We start from the raw sequence: 19,587 nt of genomic DNA on the forward strand, positions 1-19,587 counted from the left end.
CAGTTCCCAGCTCTGAATTTAACTGCATTCTGAAAGGGTTGAGAAAGTCAACATGGTCAAGTGCTCACAGTGCTCTGTATGCTTAGATTTGGTCCTGGATCCTAATCTCACAGATGAGGTCGATCAAACTGCACAGTCTTGATTATGTGGGCAGTTTGAGTCTTTGGGAAGCAGGCAGGAGGCTCTAGGATGCTGCCAGAGTCTCGTGCCTCCTTACCTGGCTTTGGGAAGGCAATGCAAGGGCTTGTGGCAGGGTGTGTGTGTGTGTGCAAATGTTGCAGAGGGCCACCAGAAAATACACTGAGGGCTACGTGTTGGACCACCCTGAATTAAATTCAGTTTTCCTTGTGAGTTTTCTTGTTGGGTAGAGAATTGGCACAGACACAAAAGCTTTGCAGGAAACAGGGACAGACACGGTCTTCATGCATCTGAGTTTATTTACTCGATTCATGCGTTGATACAAAAATCTGTAGCAGTTTATAATTTGACCTTCTCCCGCCCCACCCCACCCACCATTTCTTTATACAAACTGATAATAGGATTTGTAATATTTCTTGGAACTCCCCACCCCCCCCACAAAAAAACCAAAACAAAATTCTGAATCTTATGAAAGGATTTGATTGGTCCCAGACTCAGGAAGACCCCACCCTTTCCTGTTTTTAATATAATGATTTTAATTAGCAGGCACAAATAATGCAGAACCGAGCAGAAAAATGAACAGGAACAAATAAGTTACAAAATAAGCAAATCTAGTGAATAAGAGTGCTTACCCATTTTTGCTCAACATTATGTTACGAGCGCTATATGGAAAACAATGAACTGTGATTTGTTTTTTGGAATGATGGCATGATTGAAATCGGTTCTCCTGGCGTAAATAGACCTGCTTCCATATCTCCCCATCAGGAAAGATGGTGGAAATTTATATTTTCACTGAGACGGTGTTGCAGAGGGATAGGAAGTGTCAGGCTATGATGTTTCCTGTTCCCTCCTCAACGCCGCTACATACGAAGGCACGCTTAGTGCTCCACGAAGTGAAAAACTAAACTACGTCTCAAAAACAGAGGGGGGGAGGAAATACAAAATAAAATCTCCCTCTTGTTCTTTCCCCCCAAAAAACCTCACCCTGCCCCGAATTGTATAATAGTAAAGCAAACTTCATTCTTCAGCATCCAAAATTTTGCCCCACCCCAAATATGAAAACATCTATCAAGCATCATGTCAAAGATATAGGTTATGTGGTTTTTTCATTCAATTACGGATACGTGTAAATGTAAAACCCCTCTCCCCCAACAAACAGTCTCTCCTATCATTCCATAGGCGCCTCCTCAAATTCTGCTTTTAACCCCCCTTCGTGCCCCACCCTCTCCTGTCCCCCAGGGTCTGGTGGTGGTTTAAAGCATGGTTTTGAGTGTAAAACAAGGCAACAGATTATTTTGTAGACCGGGGGTGGCTGGGTGGGAAGGGGCAACAGGTAAGGTAGCTTTGAGAGAAGATTGCTGCAATGGAACCTCTCCTTTCAGATTGCACTGTGGACCCCAACTTTGATCTGAAGTCTCAGAGCAGCAGTCGATTCTACTTAGCAGGTCACTTGGAGATAGCTGCTACAGGATGGCGGTTGCAGGACAATAGTCCTTCTCCAAGTGGACTGTGGGCCAATCCACTGTCCTTCTTGCTAAAGAGAGGACTGGATACCTCCCTCTTGGCGGGCTGGCTATAACTAAGCAGGCCCCAGTTACTGATCCCTGTGCGAAGTTCTAATTCTTCCCTCACTGTTATTTGCAATCCATCCCAAAACAATTCCTTGTTCCTGACCCTGTCCTGTTTGAGATTTGGGTTTCCTGAATCCCGCTGAACCCACCACTCCTTCCATTTTGGTCCCGCTGGTATTCCATCTCCCACCAAACCGAACCCTATTTTCCCTCCTCTAAGAGACCGCCATTCACCTGCCAGCCCCCTCACCACTTTCCTGACCCCTTTCCCCCTCAAAGCCGTCCTTCCTATTGACTTTCACACCATAATACACTCTGAGCTCTCTCCTCCCTTCCAAGTTTCTGATTCACCCCTCAACTTTCCCTCCCCCCAAATATAAGCATATAAAAACATGCAGATTAGAATACTTGCATTTCAACATCAAAATACAACAGCTTTCCCCTGCCATCCCTTCCCACCTTAGAGAGTTACAGTCTCCAGGAAGCGGGAGAAAAACAACAAAATTGCCCTGCCTTCTACGCCATGCACCCATCAAAGGGAGAGCAAAATTATTATTTTTCTGAGGGATAGTTGAGGGAAGGTCAGAGGTTAATAATTCGTGCAGATGGGATTAACGGGGGGGGAGTTTAAGGTCACCCCCCTCACCCTAAATAAAGCCCTGTGACATCCTCCGAGCACAGATTTTAAAGGAGGAGGCCATTATACCACCCCTTCCCCCATATTCCCACCCTCCCTCCCCAGCCCCATTGAATAACAGTCTGAGAAAGAAAGCAAAAAATTAGTCACATTGTGCCGGGTGAAAATTCGTGTCTGACACACACACACAATTCTTTGCTGGTGCCCTTCCCCCACCCACCCCACCCACCAAGTTGTCTCTGTCCAGTAGCATACACAGTTGTCCATCAGGCCCTTTAAAAATAGTTGTTGATGTTGTTGTTGTTGTTTGGTATGGAGTGTGTGCTCTCTTGTGTATTCCTCCGTCAGTGAAGTACAGTTTGACTCTCCTCTACCGGCGCCCTTTCGTGTTCTGTTGCTCCGCTTTCCAGTGTGATCTTAACACTCTTCTTCAGCCTTAACACTCTTCTTCAGATAAGGCTCGCTCTTATCTGCTTCCCTTCGCAGGACACCCAACACACACACAGTTCCTCTTCCAGCGGATTTTAAACTGGCCTGGGTCATCATTTTCACATCCAGAGGGAGTTTGTAGCCTTCAGTGCTTCCTTCGCCCATCCCACACACTCTCTCGCACCACCAGCTGATCTCATATATTAGCCTTTCATTCTGCAATTCTGTGTATATAACTTTCCCCATCCAGCAGTTTTTCAACTTGTTTTCAGGGGAGGGGGTGTGTCTTATCACACATATCTCTCAGTCTCTCTCTCACTCACACGTTTCTGCTTTGAACCTCTTTTCCTGGCCTTGGTGTTTTCTCACTCCTTAGTTCCTGCTCTGTTTCTTTTGTCACGAGTGTGCGATTGCTGACCTCCCCTATCCATTCTGCATTTCAAAAATGGCCTCATGCCAGAACTGAGCAAACACATTCAGATTTCCTGGTGTGGCCAGCGAACCTAATGCCAAAGGGCTTAGCCTAAACAGCTTTCTATGCCCTCCTAATTGCCTCTTGTGTGTGCTCCAGTCTGCCCTGTTGCTGCCCTAAATCCATGCCAACTTGGGATAAAGGCAGGATAAGCAAACGTCTCAGCTGACTCCCACCCCAACCGGATACTTTCAGTTTCTCTTAATCTGTGTTTGGCCAAACTTCGCTTCCCCTTAAAAGCCACATATGCCAACATGACAAACACCAAAATAGCTTAAAGACTAACCAATGTATTATGGCATAAATGTAGTTTGTGGGAGTTTATGCCATGACATTTGATGGCCTTTAAGGTGCCACAAGGCCCTTAGTCTTTTGCAGCAAAAGCAACAAAACAACTTTATTATTTATGGTGCTTTTTTCTTTTACCATGTTAAGGCGGGTTTGAGAAGAAACACAGGGAATGGCGGCTATGGATAAACAGGATGCCCTTTGGATAAGGGCATCATGAAAATCACACAAAAACCATGCACATGCCCATGGTGTATCAAATTCACTTCAAAATGCCATGTGTAGGCATCCCCGCTTCTCTGAAAATGTAAATACAACTGAGCATTGTCTCACCTTGAAGACTAATTTATTGCTCCATAAGCTTCTGTAGACTAGAGTCTACCTTATCAGATGAATGGAGTATACATAATTGGGAGACAGGACAGGGTGGACAAAGATGAGCAAGATTGGAGGGAAATCTGCTGAACAAGAACAGACTGTGACAGCTGTCAATTCCCAAATAAATGCATCATCAAAGCTGTGTTGATGGTAACACCTGCACCCTGGCATTGCTAAGCTACGTGTATTAATTGGCTTACCAAGGTCAGGATCCCGGTGTTATCATCAATACTACTTTGTCAACTAGTTTACCTACATTTTATGTCATTGTCACAATCTGAACTTTTTGCATTATGTTTCGCTCTGACCTCACTCCTCACCCCACCATTTAGATGTGCCTGCAAACTCAGGTTACCACTTGATTCATCTGTACATGACAGCTTAAGCCACAAGACACCATTGTTCTCTTAAGGGGCCACAGACCTCTTCTGTTGTATTTGCTGCAACAGACTAACAAGGCTACCCCTCTGGAAACGGCTAGACATCCTGCCTTTTTCTGCTTCCATTTAGACCCATGTTCTGCTTTCCTTTTCCCTGCTGAAGAACCCTATGCAACCCAGCACCCTGTGGCCCTGCTCTAATACCAGCAACTGGACTTCTAGAGGAAAAAGAGATACCTTGGCCCATGCTCTCTTTTTTTCTGAAAGGGGTGCCTACTAATACTGTTCTCTATCCTTCCCAGTTCATTCATTCCAGCAACTTTCTCATGTAAAAATGCAGCAAGCACCAGTTCTATTCTTTCATGACTGGTGGGTTTTTGTTCCCCCGTTGGCTCATTTGCCATTCTTCCAACTTCTTGCCCTGCCCTTTTTCTTCTTCCTCCTCTTTTGTACTTGTGCCTTCATCTTGGAGAGTAGTGTCACCTCTCCCCCCCCATAAAACCCACCACCACTCTTACCAGTGTGTTCCCCTCTTTGCAAGGCCCTTGGCTCATTCTTTCTCCTCCATTGCCTCGTCCACAATTTCCACTTTCACGCTCCAACTTCCACCGGTCCCGTTTGTTAGAATCATTTTGCTCAGAGCGGTATTCCCTCGACATTGATTTTATTCATTTCTCCAGCCAATACCATAAATTTCACTGCCGTTCTCTTTCCTGTTGAGTGGCTGGGTGATGGATTCGGTTATACAAGCCAACCTCCACGCCTGTGTGTGTGTGTGCCACCAAATCCAGGCAGCTTTGGCCTCCTTGTTAGCAGACCTCCTCTGACGCAACAGTTAACTCACTACAACAAACTCCCACCTGCAAAACTCTGGTGGGCTCTTCGCTGCTTGTTCCTGCTTGCTGTCTTTGTAAACACGACGGATGAGAGCAGGAGACCTAAGAAGTATTTCCTCTCTTGCTGCTGCTGGTTCTCTTCATTTGTTCCCAGCAAACATGTAAACATGCTCCCCACCTCCTTCCCAGGGGGGTGGGGAAAAAGAGCTTTTCTCCGGCAGGTTCTTGTAAACATGGAATATCGAAAGAGTTTTATTTGCTGTCGAAATTTGGCAGTGGATGGAAGATGGGCAGATGGGTCATTGGTTGAACAGATGACTGGATGGATGGAAGGAGAGTGAGAGAGAGTGCAGAGAGAGGGAGAAAATGGTGGAGAGGAAAGAGGAGATGGGAATACCTCCCCATCTAATATTTGTTTTCTTTCTCCTGTTTCGCCTTATTTTTGGTTAGCTAAAATCCCTAGAAGGATGGGACACATGCAAGCATAACAAGACATTGTTTCTCTCAGTTTTGCTCTCTCGTGTCCCTCTCTCTTTCTCTCTCTCATCTCCGTTCTTGTGCTCCTGTTTTTGCATGGTTCAGAGATGGATGGGGACATGGGATGGATGTTCTGTACTCATGCTGGCTCCCAGCTCCAAAGATGAACGTTTCGGTGCTAGGGATGAAGTGGCAAGTTGAGTGCCGCCTTCACTGGAACACTGAGGGGTTCGGGCGGGGAAGGAGAGGGATTCAGGGGCAAGGCAGGTTGGGGTTGGGGGAGCGGAATAAGAACACAGGGAAGGAGAACAGAAGAAGGAGATTTTTACTACCTGGAAAGAAACACGAAGGGGAAAACATTTTCACACATGCCCCAATTCAACCTCCCCACACCTGGCTTCCACTAGAATCTGAAGCATGTGGGAACAGGTCATTGGGAAAGCAACATGGAGGCTAAGGAGGCAACGTCAGGGGAAGGTCTGATGGATGCACTTATTTTCTCCTTTTTTGTTTTTGGCTGCTTTAGGTATGCTGGCAGCAGGAAGCAGGGAAGTTAGGATGGGAAAGGGTTCTGAGGAGACATTGGTAGTTATGAAGATGGCCTGCTGCTTAGAATTAGGGCCAAGGTTGTGGCTGAAGGCCAAGGCCAACAGAACCTTACGAAAAGCACTGTGTAATGCGAGGGGAGGGGAGGCTGTAGCCATCCAAATGCCTTTGGGATTCCCATTTCCATCAGCCTGGGTCAAAGGTCAGGATTAGTGGGAGTTGTAACATCTGGAGAAAACATCTGGAGGACCACAGGTTCCCCATATCTGGGATAATGCGTAATAATTTTGGGGGGAAAGAAGCAATAGCTGTGCTCGGGAAGGGGGGTTGCTCTGAAGGGAGGACATGAAAAGCAGAGCATACAGCAAAAGGGATAAAACTGACCATTTCAAGAAGCTGCCATTTTCCCCAGAGGGTTAGGAAGAAAATGGAGGTGTTGGGGACAACTTTATGAGGAAAAGAAAAGCTCTTTTCTTTTGAGAAGGGAAGGCATGGAACTCGCCTCACTCCTCAGGTAACAGTGGTCCTGACTGCTCTCCTGAACTCTCAAAATACTTTTGTAAGTGTACACAGCAGGATATGAAAGGGGTAGGAGAGGCAGTCTCTTTCTTTGATTTGGTTTCTACCCCTCCCCCTCAAAAAGACCCCACCTTTCACACTCTTCTGAGATTTGGCAACAAAATATTGTGGCATGGAGTGCTCCCTATATTCAGTGTTCCAGCCAGCCATGCCTCCTCCATCCCACGTCCACCCTTGTCTTTCCTTCCCAACAGATAATAATAATAATAATTTATTATTTATACCACACCCATCTGGGCGGCTTCCAACAAAATATTAAAATACAATAGTCTGTTAAACATTAAAAGCTTCCCTAAACAGACACTCAGCATTTCATGATTTCTGAGCATGCTTAGACCTTCCTGGGTTCCTTCAGGTTGGGGGCTCAATGGAGTTTTCTTCTATTCTCTCCCCCCTTCCCCAACATCATCTCCTGCAAAATTCCACAAACTTGCTGACCCCTCCCCCTTTTTCTCTCAGTAGCCCCATTTTGGCGACAGAATTAACTTAGCACCTGCATTATGTATGTATATTATCTCTCCACTGATAAGCCTTTCTCTTAAGAAGGGCAACTGTTACAAAGATACCCAATTTGGAGCATTTTCCCCTTGCTTTAAGCAGCCCCCTCTATTCCACTGGCTCAGAGAGAGGTCACAATCTGATACAAACATATATTCTTGACTAGAAATTGCACCATCTGTTAATTTATTTCATAAAATTTATACACCCCTTGACTATAAAGTAAAATTGGTTTAAAACAATACTTCTGTGACTAAGCGCTGAGTGCTGTGGCAGATGCTGACTTTTTAAATGGCAATATTAAGGATTCTAAGAATAATATATTCTCCTCTGGCCTGATGGTGTCCCACAGGTTGCAGGTCCCCCTCAAAAGCACTCTGGCAATCAGGATCCAGCCGAAATACGCTGTCAGGTGGCATGTGTGCAAATGAGCCACCATTAGTGTTTCCATCCCTAGGCTCACTACGTCCCATAATGCTTTGCCAAACCCTTCTCTGGCCAAACTGATCACAAATGTTAGTTATTTCAAAACCCCCAAAATCCCTGGAATCCCATTCTGCTGGTTTCTTTGTACTGCAGCAGAAGACTGGGCAAGGGGGTTAGAGCTTAAAGGACAAAATGTTTGGACAAGAGTCCTCTCCACCCCCCTGGTTCTTGGGATACTCACCTCCGAAGTTGATGGCGCAAGATGCCACGATGATGAGCACCCCCCCGACCAACGCGACAATGCTCAGCAGCTTTGCTACCCGTCCCAGGCGCCGTGCGCCGTCAATGTCTCCCTGCTGGAAGCTGTTCCGGGACTGGCGAGGAATTACAAAAGAAAGGGGGGGAAAAGGAGCAAGGGTTTGGTGATTGTCCTGACATACAGCCTTTTGGTTAAAGGAAGAACAGGGAGAATTGAAAGAGAAAACTCTACACTTGCCTGCATTGTCAGAGGAAAATGGGCCCACACACAGGGGGCCCTCAGCATGGTGCCACCAACACCCACCCACACCCAAGGCAGTGTGTGCTTCTGTTTCAGCTGCTATGGCAGCAGCAGCAGCAGCCCCTGCCTTCTGTAGATTTCATAGATCTATAGGCTGGGGCCACCATATTCATCAAGAAAGCAGGCAGTCACCACAGACGATACCACTAAAACAGCCATCCAGGGGGTCCATGGGGAGGTGAATGGCAGCAGAGCTGGGTCAGGCTGGTGAGGGGCCCTTCTGAACCCCTGGGGTCCTCACCCACTGCCTCACCTGGCTGGCTGCTAGGGAAAAGCCAGGGTTGTGGGGTGAGAGTCTTGCTGTGCTGTCCCAGGCTGGGTCCTCAGCACCTTCAACGAAAGGCATCTCTGGCAGCAGGTACGGGGAGGACCTTTGCCAAAGAGCCTGTCAATCCACTGCCAGTTCAAGGGGACAGCAGCCAAGGGACTCATGGCCTGACCTGTCACGAGGGGGCTGCATCAGAGCATGGGTGTTTGGGAGAGGACCTAATGCTATGGCAAGAAGCCAAGAAGTTGAGATCCTTCTTGGCTGCTGCTTGGATAGAAGCAATCTCTGAGCTTCCTAACGGACAGACGAGACACAAGAAAACAGAATTTAAGCCTGTGATCCTATGCCCACCTGGAAGTAAACCTCGTGTAGCTCAACGGAACTTACTTTTGAGAAGACACGGAAAGGATTGCGCAGTGAGAGGCTTGTAGGGTGGTAACGTGTGCTCAAAATGGATTTGGGTGGATTGCGAATGGTCAGCTGGCATGAGCCGCCAAACCTATTTTGTTACATTTAGCGGGTTTTACCAAATAGACCTGAAGGAAACTTTCTAGTAGGTTGGTCGACTGTCAGAGAGGTGTCCCAGACCACCTTCTTGTGTGGGTAGATTTACCTGTGAGGAGGTGCTCCAGTCTGAGATTTTAAGCAGCAGACTGAACCACTTCCAAGTTAGTAGCCTTGTTCCTTGGCTGAGGAGGAGATTGACCCACAACCTCAAGGGGCAAACGAAAGAGAAAAGTGACAAGGAAGAGCTATTGTGGGGACAGCCTTGGTGCTGGTGGGTGTATCAAAGCAGCAGGTGGCTCTCCTAGTGTTCCAGGACGCACAAACCAAATACACACACACACACACACACACACACACACACACACACACAAACAGAGAGAGAGAGAGAGGCGCCACTCCCTTTTTTTCACTTACCATGACAGAATACACAAAGGCGACGATGTTGATAGGCCAGATTGGGCAGAAACAGGAGAGGGCAGCAATGAATATGTAGTCTCTGGGTTTCTCCCCAGCTTCACCAGCTGCTGATCCTGTTGCAGAGGCCTGCCGGCTCAGGCTGGCACGCGGAGACCCCGCGGATCCCGCTAACTGCACCTGAGACCCGGACAAACTGCCCCTCACGACAGCCCTTGGGCCGCCATTGATGCTGTTCTGAGGCTTCAGGTCATTCAACGACGCCGACTTGGAGCGGGCTGGGGGGCTAGTGGGTGGGGCCGGGGTGGTCCCTATCTCCTCAGCTGAGCCAGCCCTAATCCCTGGGGGGTCCCCATTCTCCTGCGGCTCCCCCACCGTCTCCTCCTCAATGGTCACCGTCACCATCACAGGCGATGCGGGGGTCTCTGGGTCTTTGGGGCTCTTAGGTGGGGACTGCGGCTTGGGCTGCTCCTCAGGCTTCCTCTCCTCCTTCTCCTCCTGGGCATGATCCTCAGACTTCCCCTGCTCCTGCTTCTCCTCCTCCTTCCCTTGCTGCTCCTGTTCTGGGGGAGCCTCGTTCTTCTCAGCGTCGTCCGACATGGCAGGCAGCTACCTGGATTAGAGGAGAATTAGAGGAGGGGGAATGTTCAGGGTGGAGAACCAGCCGTCTTTCCCCTCGCTGCCTGGTCCTGGGTCTGATCTGCAGAACCAAAGTCCAGGGCCAATGGACCAGCGCTTCTCAACTTGCAGCCAAGTTCCCAGAGTCCTCCAACCCCCTAGCAGCCTTCAATGTCCCTTTGAGCTGCCTAAAGCAGGGATGGGTATCTTGACGGCCTTCAGAGGTGGTTGTGTTCCATTTCTCATCATTCCTGGCTCTGCTGGAGATACCCCCTCCCAGTGCTTTTTTTTCCTAAAAAAAATGTTTAGGGTTACTCTCATTTTCCTACTCATATTGAAATACTGCCCCTCAATGAGGCCAAACTCAATGAGGGGTATGCGTACCCCTGCGTACCCCCAGGGGGAAAAGCACTGCCTTCTCCCCTGGTCTAAAGCGATGTGTGGATCAGGTTGATGTGCAAAAAGGTTGACCAACTTATCAACGGTTGCAAAAATTGTGACAGCTGCATATGGGGGAGGGAGGAAATAACATCACCTCTCTTCTATGTGATTGGTTTTTTATAGGATATGGGATGTCTCTGTGAAAATTGCTACTTCTTATTAGACACGTGCTCAAGAGAAATAAAGCATATGATGCTCGGTTTGTAAAGAAAGGTGAATGGCTTTTAGCATTATATGCAAATATGAATTCAGCCGGGATGCAAGGTTTTCGTTTGTTTTAATTGCTCCTATATATGGAATAACGTAACAGGTGCTATTCATAGAGCAATAATTCATAGCTACTGTACACGCCTTTCTAACAACACAATTATTTCATAATATATCATATAATACAAACTAAAATATGAACAGAATGCCTCTGAATTTGTGCTTTCCCTTTCACCTAAGTAGCTTCAGGCAGGTCTGCCACACCAAAGATTGGGGGTTAGTATTTATTTCCTTCTCTTTCAGCAATCTTGAGCGCAGCATTTCATTATTTATTTCTTTTTACTGTGTAATGGGTGGCACCCATCCAGGTGAGGACACTCACTCAACAAGGCCAACCCAAGACACTCTGCCGCCTGAGGCAGAATAAAACATTGCATCCTCTCTGGATTTCACTTCACCACTGACAATGGGACTCACATTTGAGTCAGCAGGCTAGTTTAGCAGGGCGCTGTGTGACATACATCGCTCTACCTTCTACAGAGAGAGGTGGCTGGGAGGTTCAGAAAGAGCATTCAAGGACTGATACAACTGCCCACCCCCCTGTGACACCTGAGGCAGTTTCCTCACTTTGCCTCATGACCCAGCTGGCCCCAACACCCAAATACACACCATCGCTACCATCACCATCTTTCCAACCAACACTTCCCAATATTGCCATTCCACTGAATGGCACATGCGCTGTTAGAAATTAGCCAGGCACCAGGCGCGTTTTGCTACTGGAGTGGTTCTAATAGCAACTACGTGGAGATTTCTGGGTGCCAGGTTGGCGGCCATAGTTTTAAAACCTCTGCCTTAGTCCATCGTTTATTCCGGTTCCATTTCCACTGTGTGTGTTTCTCCTCCTTGCAAACTGGGACAAGTGAATTGTTGTGAGAGCAAGCTACAGTCAAGTAACGTAGATGAGATCATAGGATCAAAAACTGTAGCATTGGAAAGGACCCCTAGAATCATCCAGTCCAACCCCCTGGAAAATAGACATTCCATTGTGGTGGCTGTAACCTAGATTTAAGGTGCCATTGGACACCTTGCTTATATATATGAGTTTCTAGCGCTGGGCACATGTCAATCTAAGTGATGCACACAGCCCTTCTGGTACTGAGAGAGCAACCTGGCTCCAATATATCTAAAGAGCCCCTGCGGACTCTTTACTGTTTTGTCCCATCATGATCTACAAGAAGGACTAAGAAACTACTTATAACTTTGTGAAAAGCATTTGCATTCCGCCTTATCGTTTCATGGAGACGCTTGTGTGGGAGATGTGTGTTTTTAGTTGCCAGTGGGAGCACCTAACAGTTGGCACATCTCCAGAGGTAACTCATTTCACACAAGTTGGGCGCCTGCATGGAGGAGGTCTTCCCTGCAGTACCATTTAGCGGACCTAGGGAACCTGTGGCACACTTAACAGGACCTCCTCCATAGATTGCGTTTATATTACATTTCGCCCAGTTTCTTATTTGGCAGAAATTCAGATTCAGCTTTTATGTTGCCCTTTGAAATGGACTTGGAGGAATGCTTAATGAAGAGCCTAGTGCTGCCAACGAAACCGTAAGGCGAGTAATGTTAAGCATAAACTCAAGGTGCCATTTCAGATTTCAGTAGCGGGTGGATGAGGGTGAGAAAGAAATTTAAGTGGTTGGGAGATAAGCCCTAGCAGCTGGTTTGTGGATACCTTCCTAGTTAAATTGCAAAAAGTGAAATAAAAAAATCAACATGCACACATACTTTAAGACATACCATTGCATAAAGGAAAATTGGTGTGTGTGTAATCTGTGTTGTGATTCTTTTCTTCTTTTATACTTCACAGTAACTATGACAGTTTTTATTCACAGAGGATAAAGACCTGCCTCACCCCTTTTTGAATGCAAAGAGATCTCTGGCAAGCGCACCTTGTATGCATCTCTATTCCGTTGCTTAACAATAGGCTATATAGCGTACAGAACCAGAGAATGGGCTCGAGAGCAGCTAAGTGCTCCATCACATGGGGCCATCCCTGCCTTCCCTGAATGCCGTTCCTAATGCCAACACTCCAGATTCAATATCTATGCTTTCCTCTTTCCAGAAACTGGGAAAAGCAGTCTTTGAAAGGAGGTAGAAATGGAACTCAAACAAGAAATAAATGCTCCCATTTTAAATCAATAAAGTAGCTGCAAACACTAGCCCACTTGAAAACATACACCAAAACAACTATTATCAAGGACATGCACAAAACTAAAGGCATCCTCTTGCCCAAGGCACAGCTCTTAGGAATTGTGAGAAGGGCTAAGTACAAATGGAAGTATGGGGGGGGGTGCTTTGGCCCTCTGGAAATAGCAGGCATTAAACTGGTTGCTCTGGTCAGTGGAGTACTTCACACATAAAACGGACTCACTGACAGGGCCCTATAGCCAAAGACAATTGCCCTATAGCCATCCTTTGCAAATGTACCTCTATGATGCATATTTGCAAGCAGGTGTTTATTGCATTCCCTTCTAAAAATGCCCTGCGTAAACTGGCCTTCCAGACTGCCTGCACCACAGCTATCAGTGCAAACAAGTGGACCCGCCATTCATCTTTGGCTGATACGCCACCTATACCTGGAAGCTGCCTTAGACCAGATTAGACCATCAGGTATTTTTTCCCACTGACTGGGGGCAGCTCTCCAGTGTTCCAGGAAGGAGCCTTTTCCCAGTCCTTACCTGGAGCTCCTGGTGATTGAACCTAAGGCCTCCTGCATGCAAAGCAGATGCTCTTCCAACTGAGCTATGGTTGTTCACCTACCGCTGAGAGATCAAGGCACTGTTGTGCATGCTTTGGTGGCTTCCAGATTAGAGCCCTCTGAAGCCCTCCACATGTGCTTGAAGATAGTTTGGAAACTTCAGCTAGTGGAAAATGAAGCAGCAGCAGCAGCCCACCTGCACACAGATGTATGTGACTGTTCTTAAATATCACCTATTTTGAGACATCTGCCCTTAAACTCCTAGAGGTTTAGAGTCCTCGTGAACTCTTAAGATCTTCTGATGAAGACCTGTTGCTGATGTTCTACGGAGAGGTTGGATTCACTCCCAAATAGGGGCAGCGTCTTCTCAGTCGCAGCTCTGATGTTCTGAGAACTCTTTATGAGGCAGGTGAATAGTTTCTCCCCCGCTGTCTTCCGAAAACTGAGCTAAAATGTTTATTTTTCAGAAAGCCTTTAGAAATCAGTTGGTTTGTTATGCTTTGTTTGATTGCTGGCCTAAGCTCCTTCTAAAACTGTTGTGGCTTTTATCATTGTCAATGTTTGTTGGCGTACAGTTTTTGTGATTAAAATTGTAAGCCGCTGTGCAGGTTTTTTTAAAAAAAGAGACACACATGTGATAACATAAACAAACAAACCATTGTACTTCCTAGTGGGCATCCTGTGATCTGTTGGGACACTTCCCTGGCACATGTGGCAGTGTCTCTATAGTTGTGTAACACCAAAGCAGACTCTCATCATATACCAGGCTGTTAAGTGCAAAGCATTATCAGAAGACACAAGGTCACAAACGAATGTGCGAAAGCAGAGCTATATGCATGATTATTTACATTTCTATCCTGTTTTTCTTCCATCATAGAATTCAATATGATGTACATCTCCCATCCAGGCAGTGACCAGACCCAGATGTGCTTAGTTTCATTGAGTGGCGGCCTTCAAACTGCACCCTAGAGCTCACAAAGTCAGAGGAGACCAAGTCAAAGGACACACACAAACACACACAACTCCAAAACATCCAGTGTAACAAATACCTTGTATCGTCTTATCAGCAATTGGAAATGATCAGGACAGTTCACATCTGATCCAAGGAGAGAGACTGTAGAACTGGTATGCAGAACCAAGAGCATCTTTCGCCACCGTGAGATGAGCAAAACAGAAGCAGACTCTCACTACATACAGGGAATGTGTATGCAGAATTGAACTGCTGGTTGGTATTGGAGGGGAGCAGTAGAAGGGTGGAACCATATTGAATTATCTTAAATTTATTGACTTTGCAGAGGAGAAATTAAATCTCGGCAGGCATAATTATTCCATCAGACTCCTTCCTAGGTCATGCTAGCCTCTGCTTAGGTGAGTTATCACTAATCTCCACCTTAAATCCCTTTCCACCAGAGTCTTCACAAGGAAATTTCAGCGTGGGAACTGATCAACCTTGGTCCCCCTCTTCTTTTCCCCTTCCTTCAGTTCAGTTCTTTGACAGAGGATAGACCATATGAGTGATGCTGTGGGTTGATAATCTTCAACAAAAGATGTTACAACTTCTGCACTTTCAGGTCTGACCTACCTCTCAAAGATCTGGGGCGCTTGGCCTGGACACAGTATACTGCAATGTTAAAATGTGCAAAAGCAATGCAATTTTAGAAGGTATGATCAGTTGCAGGGAGAGGGAGAGAGCATGGATCATCAGAAGAAAATAGAAGCTAGAGGGAGGTGGTATAGATCTTGTAGAGAGGAAAAAGGAAACCTTAACTATGTGAAGGGCACCAAATCACATGGGAGGGAGAAGAGGGGAGGGGGTAGGATGGATGGGGAAGCCCCATGGGCCATCTCTGACCTACAGGCCAGAGGCAGCTCCCCCACAGCTGACAGACTGTGCTAATTTCCCTGTGGATACCACTGGGAGTGATCCTGATTCAAATGGAACTTACTCTCACAGGTAAATGTGCATATGATTTGCAGGCAGACTTTGGCTCAGACTTCAGAGCACAATCCATTGGGTTTCCTGCAAAAGCACCACTGAAATTAATGGGAAATATGAAATATATTATTTGGAGGGAAGCAACAACCAGGGGAAATTTAGAGTTCTTCTCTAGAGGCATAAATGGGTTAGGAAATCATACGTCAAGGATGCAGGAGGCTGTGTTCATGCATTCCTTCCTACAATCTGGCCAAGTGGTTCTCCAAAGCTGTTTTAGTCCTGTTGTTTGTAAGAGGGAAGAGTGGCAGGCTTGTGTGTGGTTTTTCCCTCTTAAGAAAGTGCTACAACAATTGTCATGATATACTGGTTCTCATTACCATGTTCCTGCTTCCTGACTGACACACTCTTTGAACGAGACACAGACAGACAACATGATTAAAACACTGGCAGGCACAAAGATGCCATAACAGATTCTGTGACTGACACAGCCATCCGATTATTATGGAGCCTGGAGGCATGGAACACCTCCACACGACCAAGGCAGTTGTGCCTGACATCCTGCTCCTTGCTGATCCACATAGTGCAATGGGCATCCACACAATTTCTCTAGTACCCATTCAGCAGGCACATAGAGAAGGCTGACATGTGGCACGGCCACCACTTTGTGCAATTCAGATGCACAGAGACCTGATTTGTTCCCGAGGCAGATTATTATTTTATGACAAACCCCAATGCAATGGGCATTGATCCTTAAAACCATTACCTTATTTCCACACACTTGCATGTGCCCTGCACACATTTTGATCGCCTGCTGTGCAGCAGATGTAACCACAGCAGTAAATCCTGGGCCATCACAAAGAGATCTTTGCCTGACACCTCCAATTAGCCTGACCAGCAGATCTCTGTGCTTGACAGCCTCAACAATTCCTTCCCAGTTACTGGCTCTGGCAACCAGCTGCTGCCTTCCTCAAACGGAGGATCTGTCATGGGGAGGCTGATTCCCCCATCTGTTGAAGCCGTACGCCATTGAAGGCATCCCGACAGGCCCCATGGTCAAGTCACCAATGGTCTCACCCACTGTCTCCTTCACCCACCCACAGCCTTGCCATTACATCACATCCCTGGTCCACTGCTAAGCATTTTCTCTTATAAGAAGAGGAGACACACACACACACACACAGCATAGTGCTGATGCAGACTCTCCTTTGACTTAGGGTAGTTCTGTGTGCTTTGTCCTTCGCCAGTCCACCCTCTGCAAGCAGTCACACGTTATGCTTGCTGCAAAGACCTATTAGGTGGCTTAAGGAGAGCCGTTGGTCTTCTGACAGCTTCTTCTGCCAAACAGAATGGGAATTGTTGTACATTAAAGCATGCAAACATCATAAAATCATCTAAGTCTCATTTATACTGCAGGTAGCTGGGGAGTGAATTTGGAAACCAGTTTGGGGGCCACACATCAGAGAGATAGTGCTTGACCCTACCTTGGAAGGAATTCCCTTTCTCAGATAAATCACCTGTTTCGGGACAGAGGATCTCACGTGTGAATGTGTTCTGTGCTTTACATAGGCAACATCCCTCCCTCCCTTCTCTTTCTCTAAGACCACACCCAACTGGGCAAACCCACCTTGGCGCCCGCCCCACACCAGAGCCGCCCCTTTCTTTGGGCTGCTTCCACACACCCAAGCCCCACACAGTCCCTCCTTCTCCCTCTTGTACCAGGGGCAATTTCTCCTTCACAGCATCCATCCACAATCGCCTTCCCACCACCCAAACCGCCTCCCTTGGGGACTCCCGCTTCTATCCTTCATCTTACCCCTGGTGGGAGCTCACCTCCACAAACCCTTCCTTCCTCACCTGTTTTGCCTCACTGTTTACGCCCCCCTCTCCCCCTCCGCCCAGTGACTTCACGCCCCGCACCCGACTTCCCGAGACCACACGACCAACGCCTTCTGCTACCAAGGACAGCTCCTGCAACCCTTTGCTAACTCCGAGCCGCGTCTGTATCCCCTCCTCCTCCTCACATCCACCCCGGTCCCCAGCTTCAAAGGGGGAAAGCAGCCCCCCTTCTCCAACCTGCCAGCCATTCACTGCCCCCTTGCTCACTAAAACCCCTTTCAGAGAGACTTATGGGGAAATCCTCCACGGATCTACACAGCAGCTGGTCCCATTGAGTTCCTTAGGACTTACTTCCAGGAAAGAGAGCATCGGGTTGTAGCTTTAGCAAAGGCTCGCCACAGCCCACCCCTCTGCCCCCTACGTCTCCTCCTAAACACCCACTGCCCTCCCCCCTCCATTTATTTCCAACTTCCCTCTCACGCCCTCCTTCCTTCACACCCATTTCTGAGCAAGGCTGAGCCGGAGCTTCTCCACACTCAGCCTCCCTCTTCCACCTCCCTTCGCCAGCCCGTCCAACTCTTCGACCCATTTCTCGTTAAGAAACATGCGCGCGCGCGTACACACGGGATCGAGACCCTCCGAACATCTCCCCCAACCCCAAAACCAGCTGCTTTCTTCCTCCTCCCTCCCGCTGTCGCCCTCCTTTTCCGCGCTGCACCTTTCCCTTTTTCCCATTTCTGTGCCCATAGATGACACCAGCAGCCGGCGAGGGGATTCGGTTGCCCTACATATCCACCCCCACCCACTACTCCCTGCTGCCCCGCCCTCGCTTCGCATCCCTACACCCCCACCGCCAGATGCCTCCGTGAATCTTCCAGCCCCCCATCTCCATCGTCACCCCTTGGAGAGTGCCCCCCGCTCCCCTTTTCCCGTTCACACCCATCTCCGCCTGCTCCCTTCAGTCCCCCCCCTCTCCCCCGCCCGCTTGCCGCAGCACCGTTATCCTTTTAGACAAATAGATAAAGAGGGTTTGGGGGCTAAGGATGGACCAAGGCAGGGTCTCTCTTCTCCTACCTGGGCTCCCGGCTGTGTCCAGTTGGCAGAAGGGGGTGGGGTGGGCAAATGGCTGGCAGGATTAGTGCCCCCCCTTACGCACACATCATACCCCTCCCTTTCTGCTGTATCCCTCCTCTCCCCTCCCCTTCTCTCCCTGGCTTCAGAGGGAGGAATAGATGGGGAAATGCAGCCTCCGCCCCCCTTCCCTCCCCCCCCAAACCCACCCTCTTACTTGCTCACTCCGCAGCTTTGTCTGCAAAGACGCCCCTTCCCCTCCCTTTGCACGAGTGTGTGCATCAAATGGTCTAATCGACCCTGCTTCTTCAAGGCAAGCTGGTTGAGGTTGGGGGGAGGGAGTTGTGGTTTGGGTTTTATGAAGAATCAGCTGATCGGGCGGGGGCAAGACATTAGCAGAAATGGTGTTGGTACTGGAAGCGTCCCACATATTCTGTATCTCCTCTCCACCTCAACCCCCCTGGAATAGACCAAAACTTCATGTCAGCAAGCCACAAGTGCAATGAGCATCAAAGGACTAAGAAGTCCCAGCACCGCCACCATTGCCTCCTCCTCAGGGACTGCCCAGAGGCACAAATGTGCGCTGAATAAAAATGGGAGCTGGCAGATAGGGCTGAAGGGTGCCTGGGAAGACCCCATGGGTGGGACCTGAGGGTGCGGCACTGAAGGGGACCGCAGGCTGGGCGAAGGAGGGAAACTGTGCCCTCCGTCCAGCTGAGCTCAGCAAGATGATGTGGGAAATTTTCTGCACCAATCTGTTTTTGGGGAATCCTGGCTCCACAGCCCTCCCTCCTCCCCCTCCGGGAGAAAATTATATAAAATCTCTCGCTTCCAGTTTCTCATCCATTATTTATAACCTGCCCCGGCTGCTGCACAAGGGAGGGAGGAAAGAGCCCACAATTAGCCCGCCTCGCTCACACCATGCCACAGCTCCAGTGCAGCATTTGCTGTCTACCAACCAGCAAAAAACCCCACTGCCACTGCCGCCACCGCCGCCACCACCACCCAGATGTCCAGCCACAAGGCATTTGCTCCTTCTCCTAGAAAGGGGAGTTTGATGCAGCAACCATGAAAAAAAGAGAAGAGATCCTCCTGGGTAATCACAGGAAGCAAGGAAGTGCATTGGGAAACCCACTTAGAGCTGAGAATTACAACCTGGTGCCAGATCCATTAGACATTTTAAATAGGCATAAAGGTCCTGAGAGGAGATTCTGATGGTGTAAGGAGGTAGGCAGAGCAAGAGAGACCAGCAAACGTAATACTTCCCCCTTTACACTCAAAGTGACACAGAAACGGTCTAACAATAAACAGACAAGAGTG

The 19,587-nt window shown here is 48.1% G+C and overlaps 1 protein-coding gene across 3 annotated transcripts; it reads right to left on the bottom strand.

Moving 5' to 3' along the window:
• Positions 1 to 419: 419 nt before the first annotated feature.
• On the bottom strand, positions 420 to 18,656 carry PRRT2 (proline rich transmembrane protein 2). Of its 3 annotated transcripts, none has more exons than XM_081836430.1 (4): positions 18,493 to 18,656; positions 9,404 to 10,016; positions 7,897 to 8,029; positions 420 to 5,827 (listed from the first exon to the last, which is right to left on the bottom strand). In XM_081836430.1, the coding sequence occupies exons 2-4, from the start codon at positions 10,001 to 10,003 to the stop codon at positions 5,817 to 5,819; spliced, it is 744 nt and encodes a 247-aa protein (XP_081692556.1). In that variant the 5' UTR covers positions 10,004 to 10,016; positions 18,493 to 18,656; the 3' UTR covers positions 420 to 5,816. The 3 variants fall into 3 exon arrangements, with proteins under 3 accessions (XP_081692556.1, XP_081692554.1, XP_081692555.1); XM_081836428.1 differs by having other exon boundaries at positions 18,485 to 18,652; XM_081836429.1 differs by lacking the exon at positions 18,493 to 18,656 and adding an exon at positions 18,271 to 18,432.
• Positions 18,657 to 19,587: the final 931 nt, after the last annotated feature.

The sequence above is a fragment of the Podarcis erhardii genome (assembly GCF_964252035.2).
Source record: "Podarcis erhardii genome assembly, chromosome: 13".
Taxonomy (NCBI): domain Eukaryota; kingdom Metazoa; phylum Chordata; class Lepidosauria; order Squamata; family Lacertidae; genus Podarcis; species Podarcis erhardii.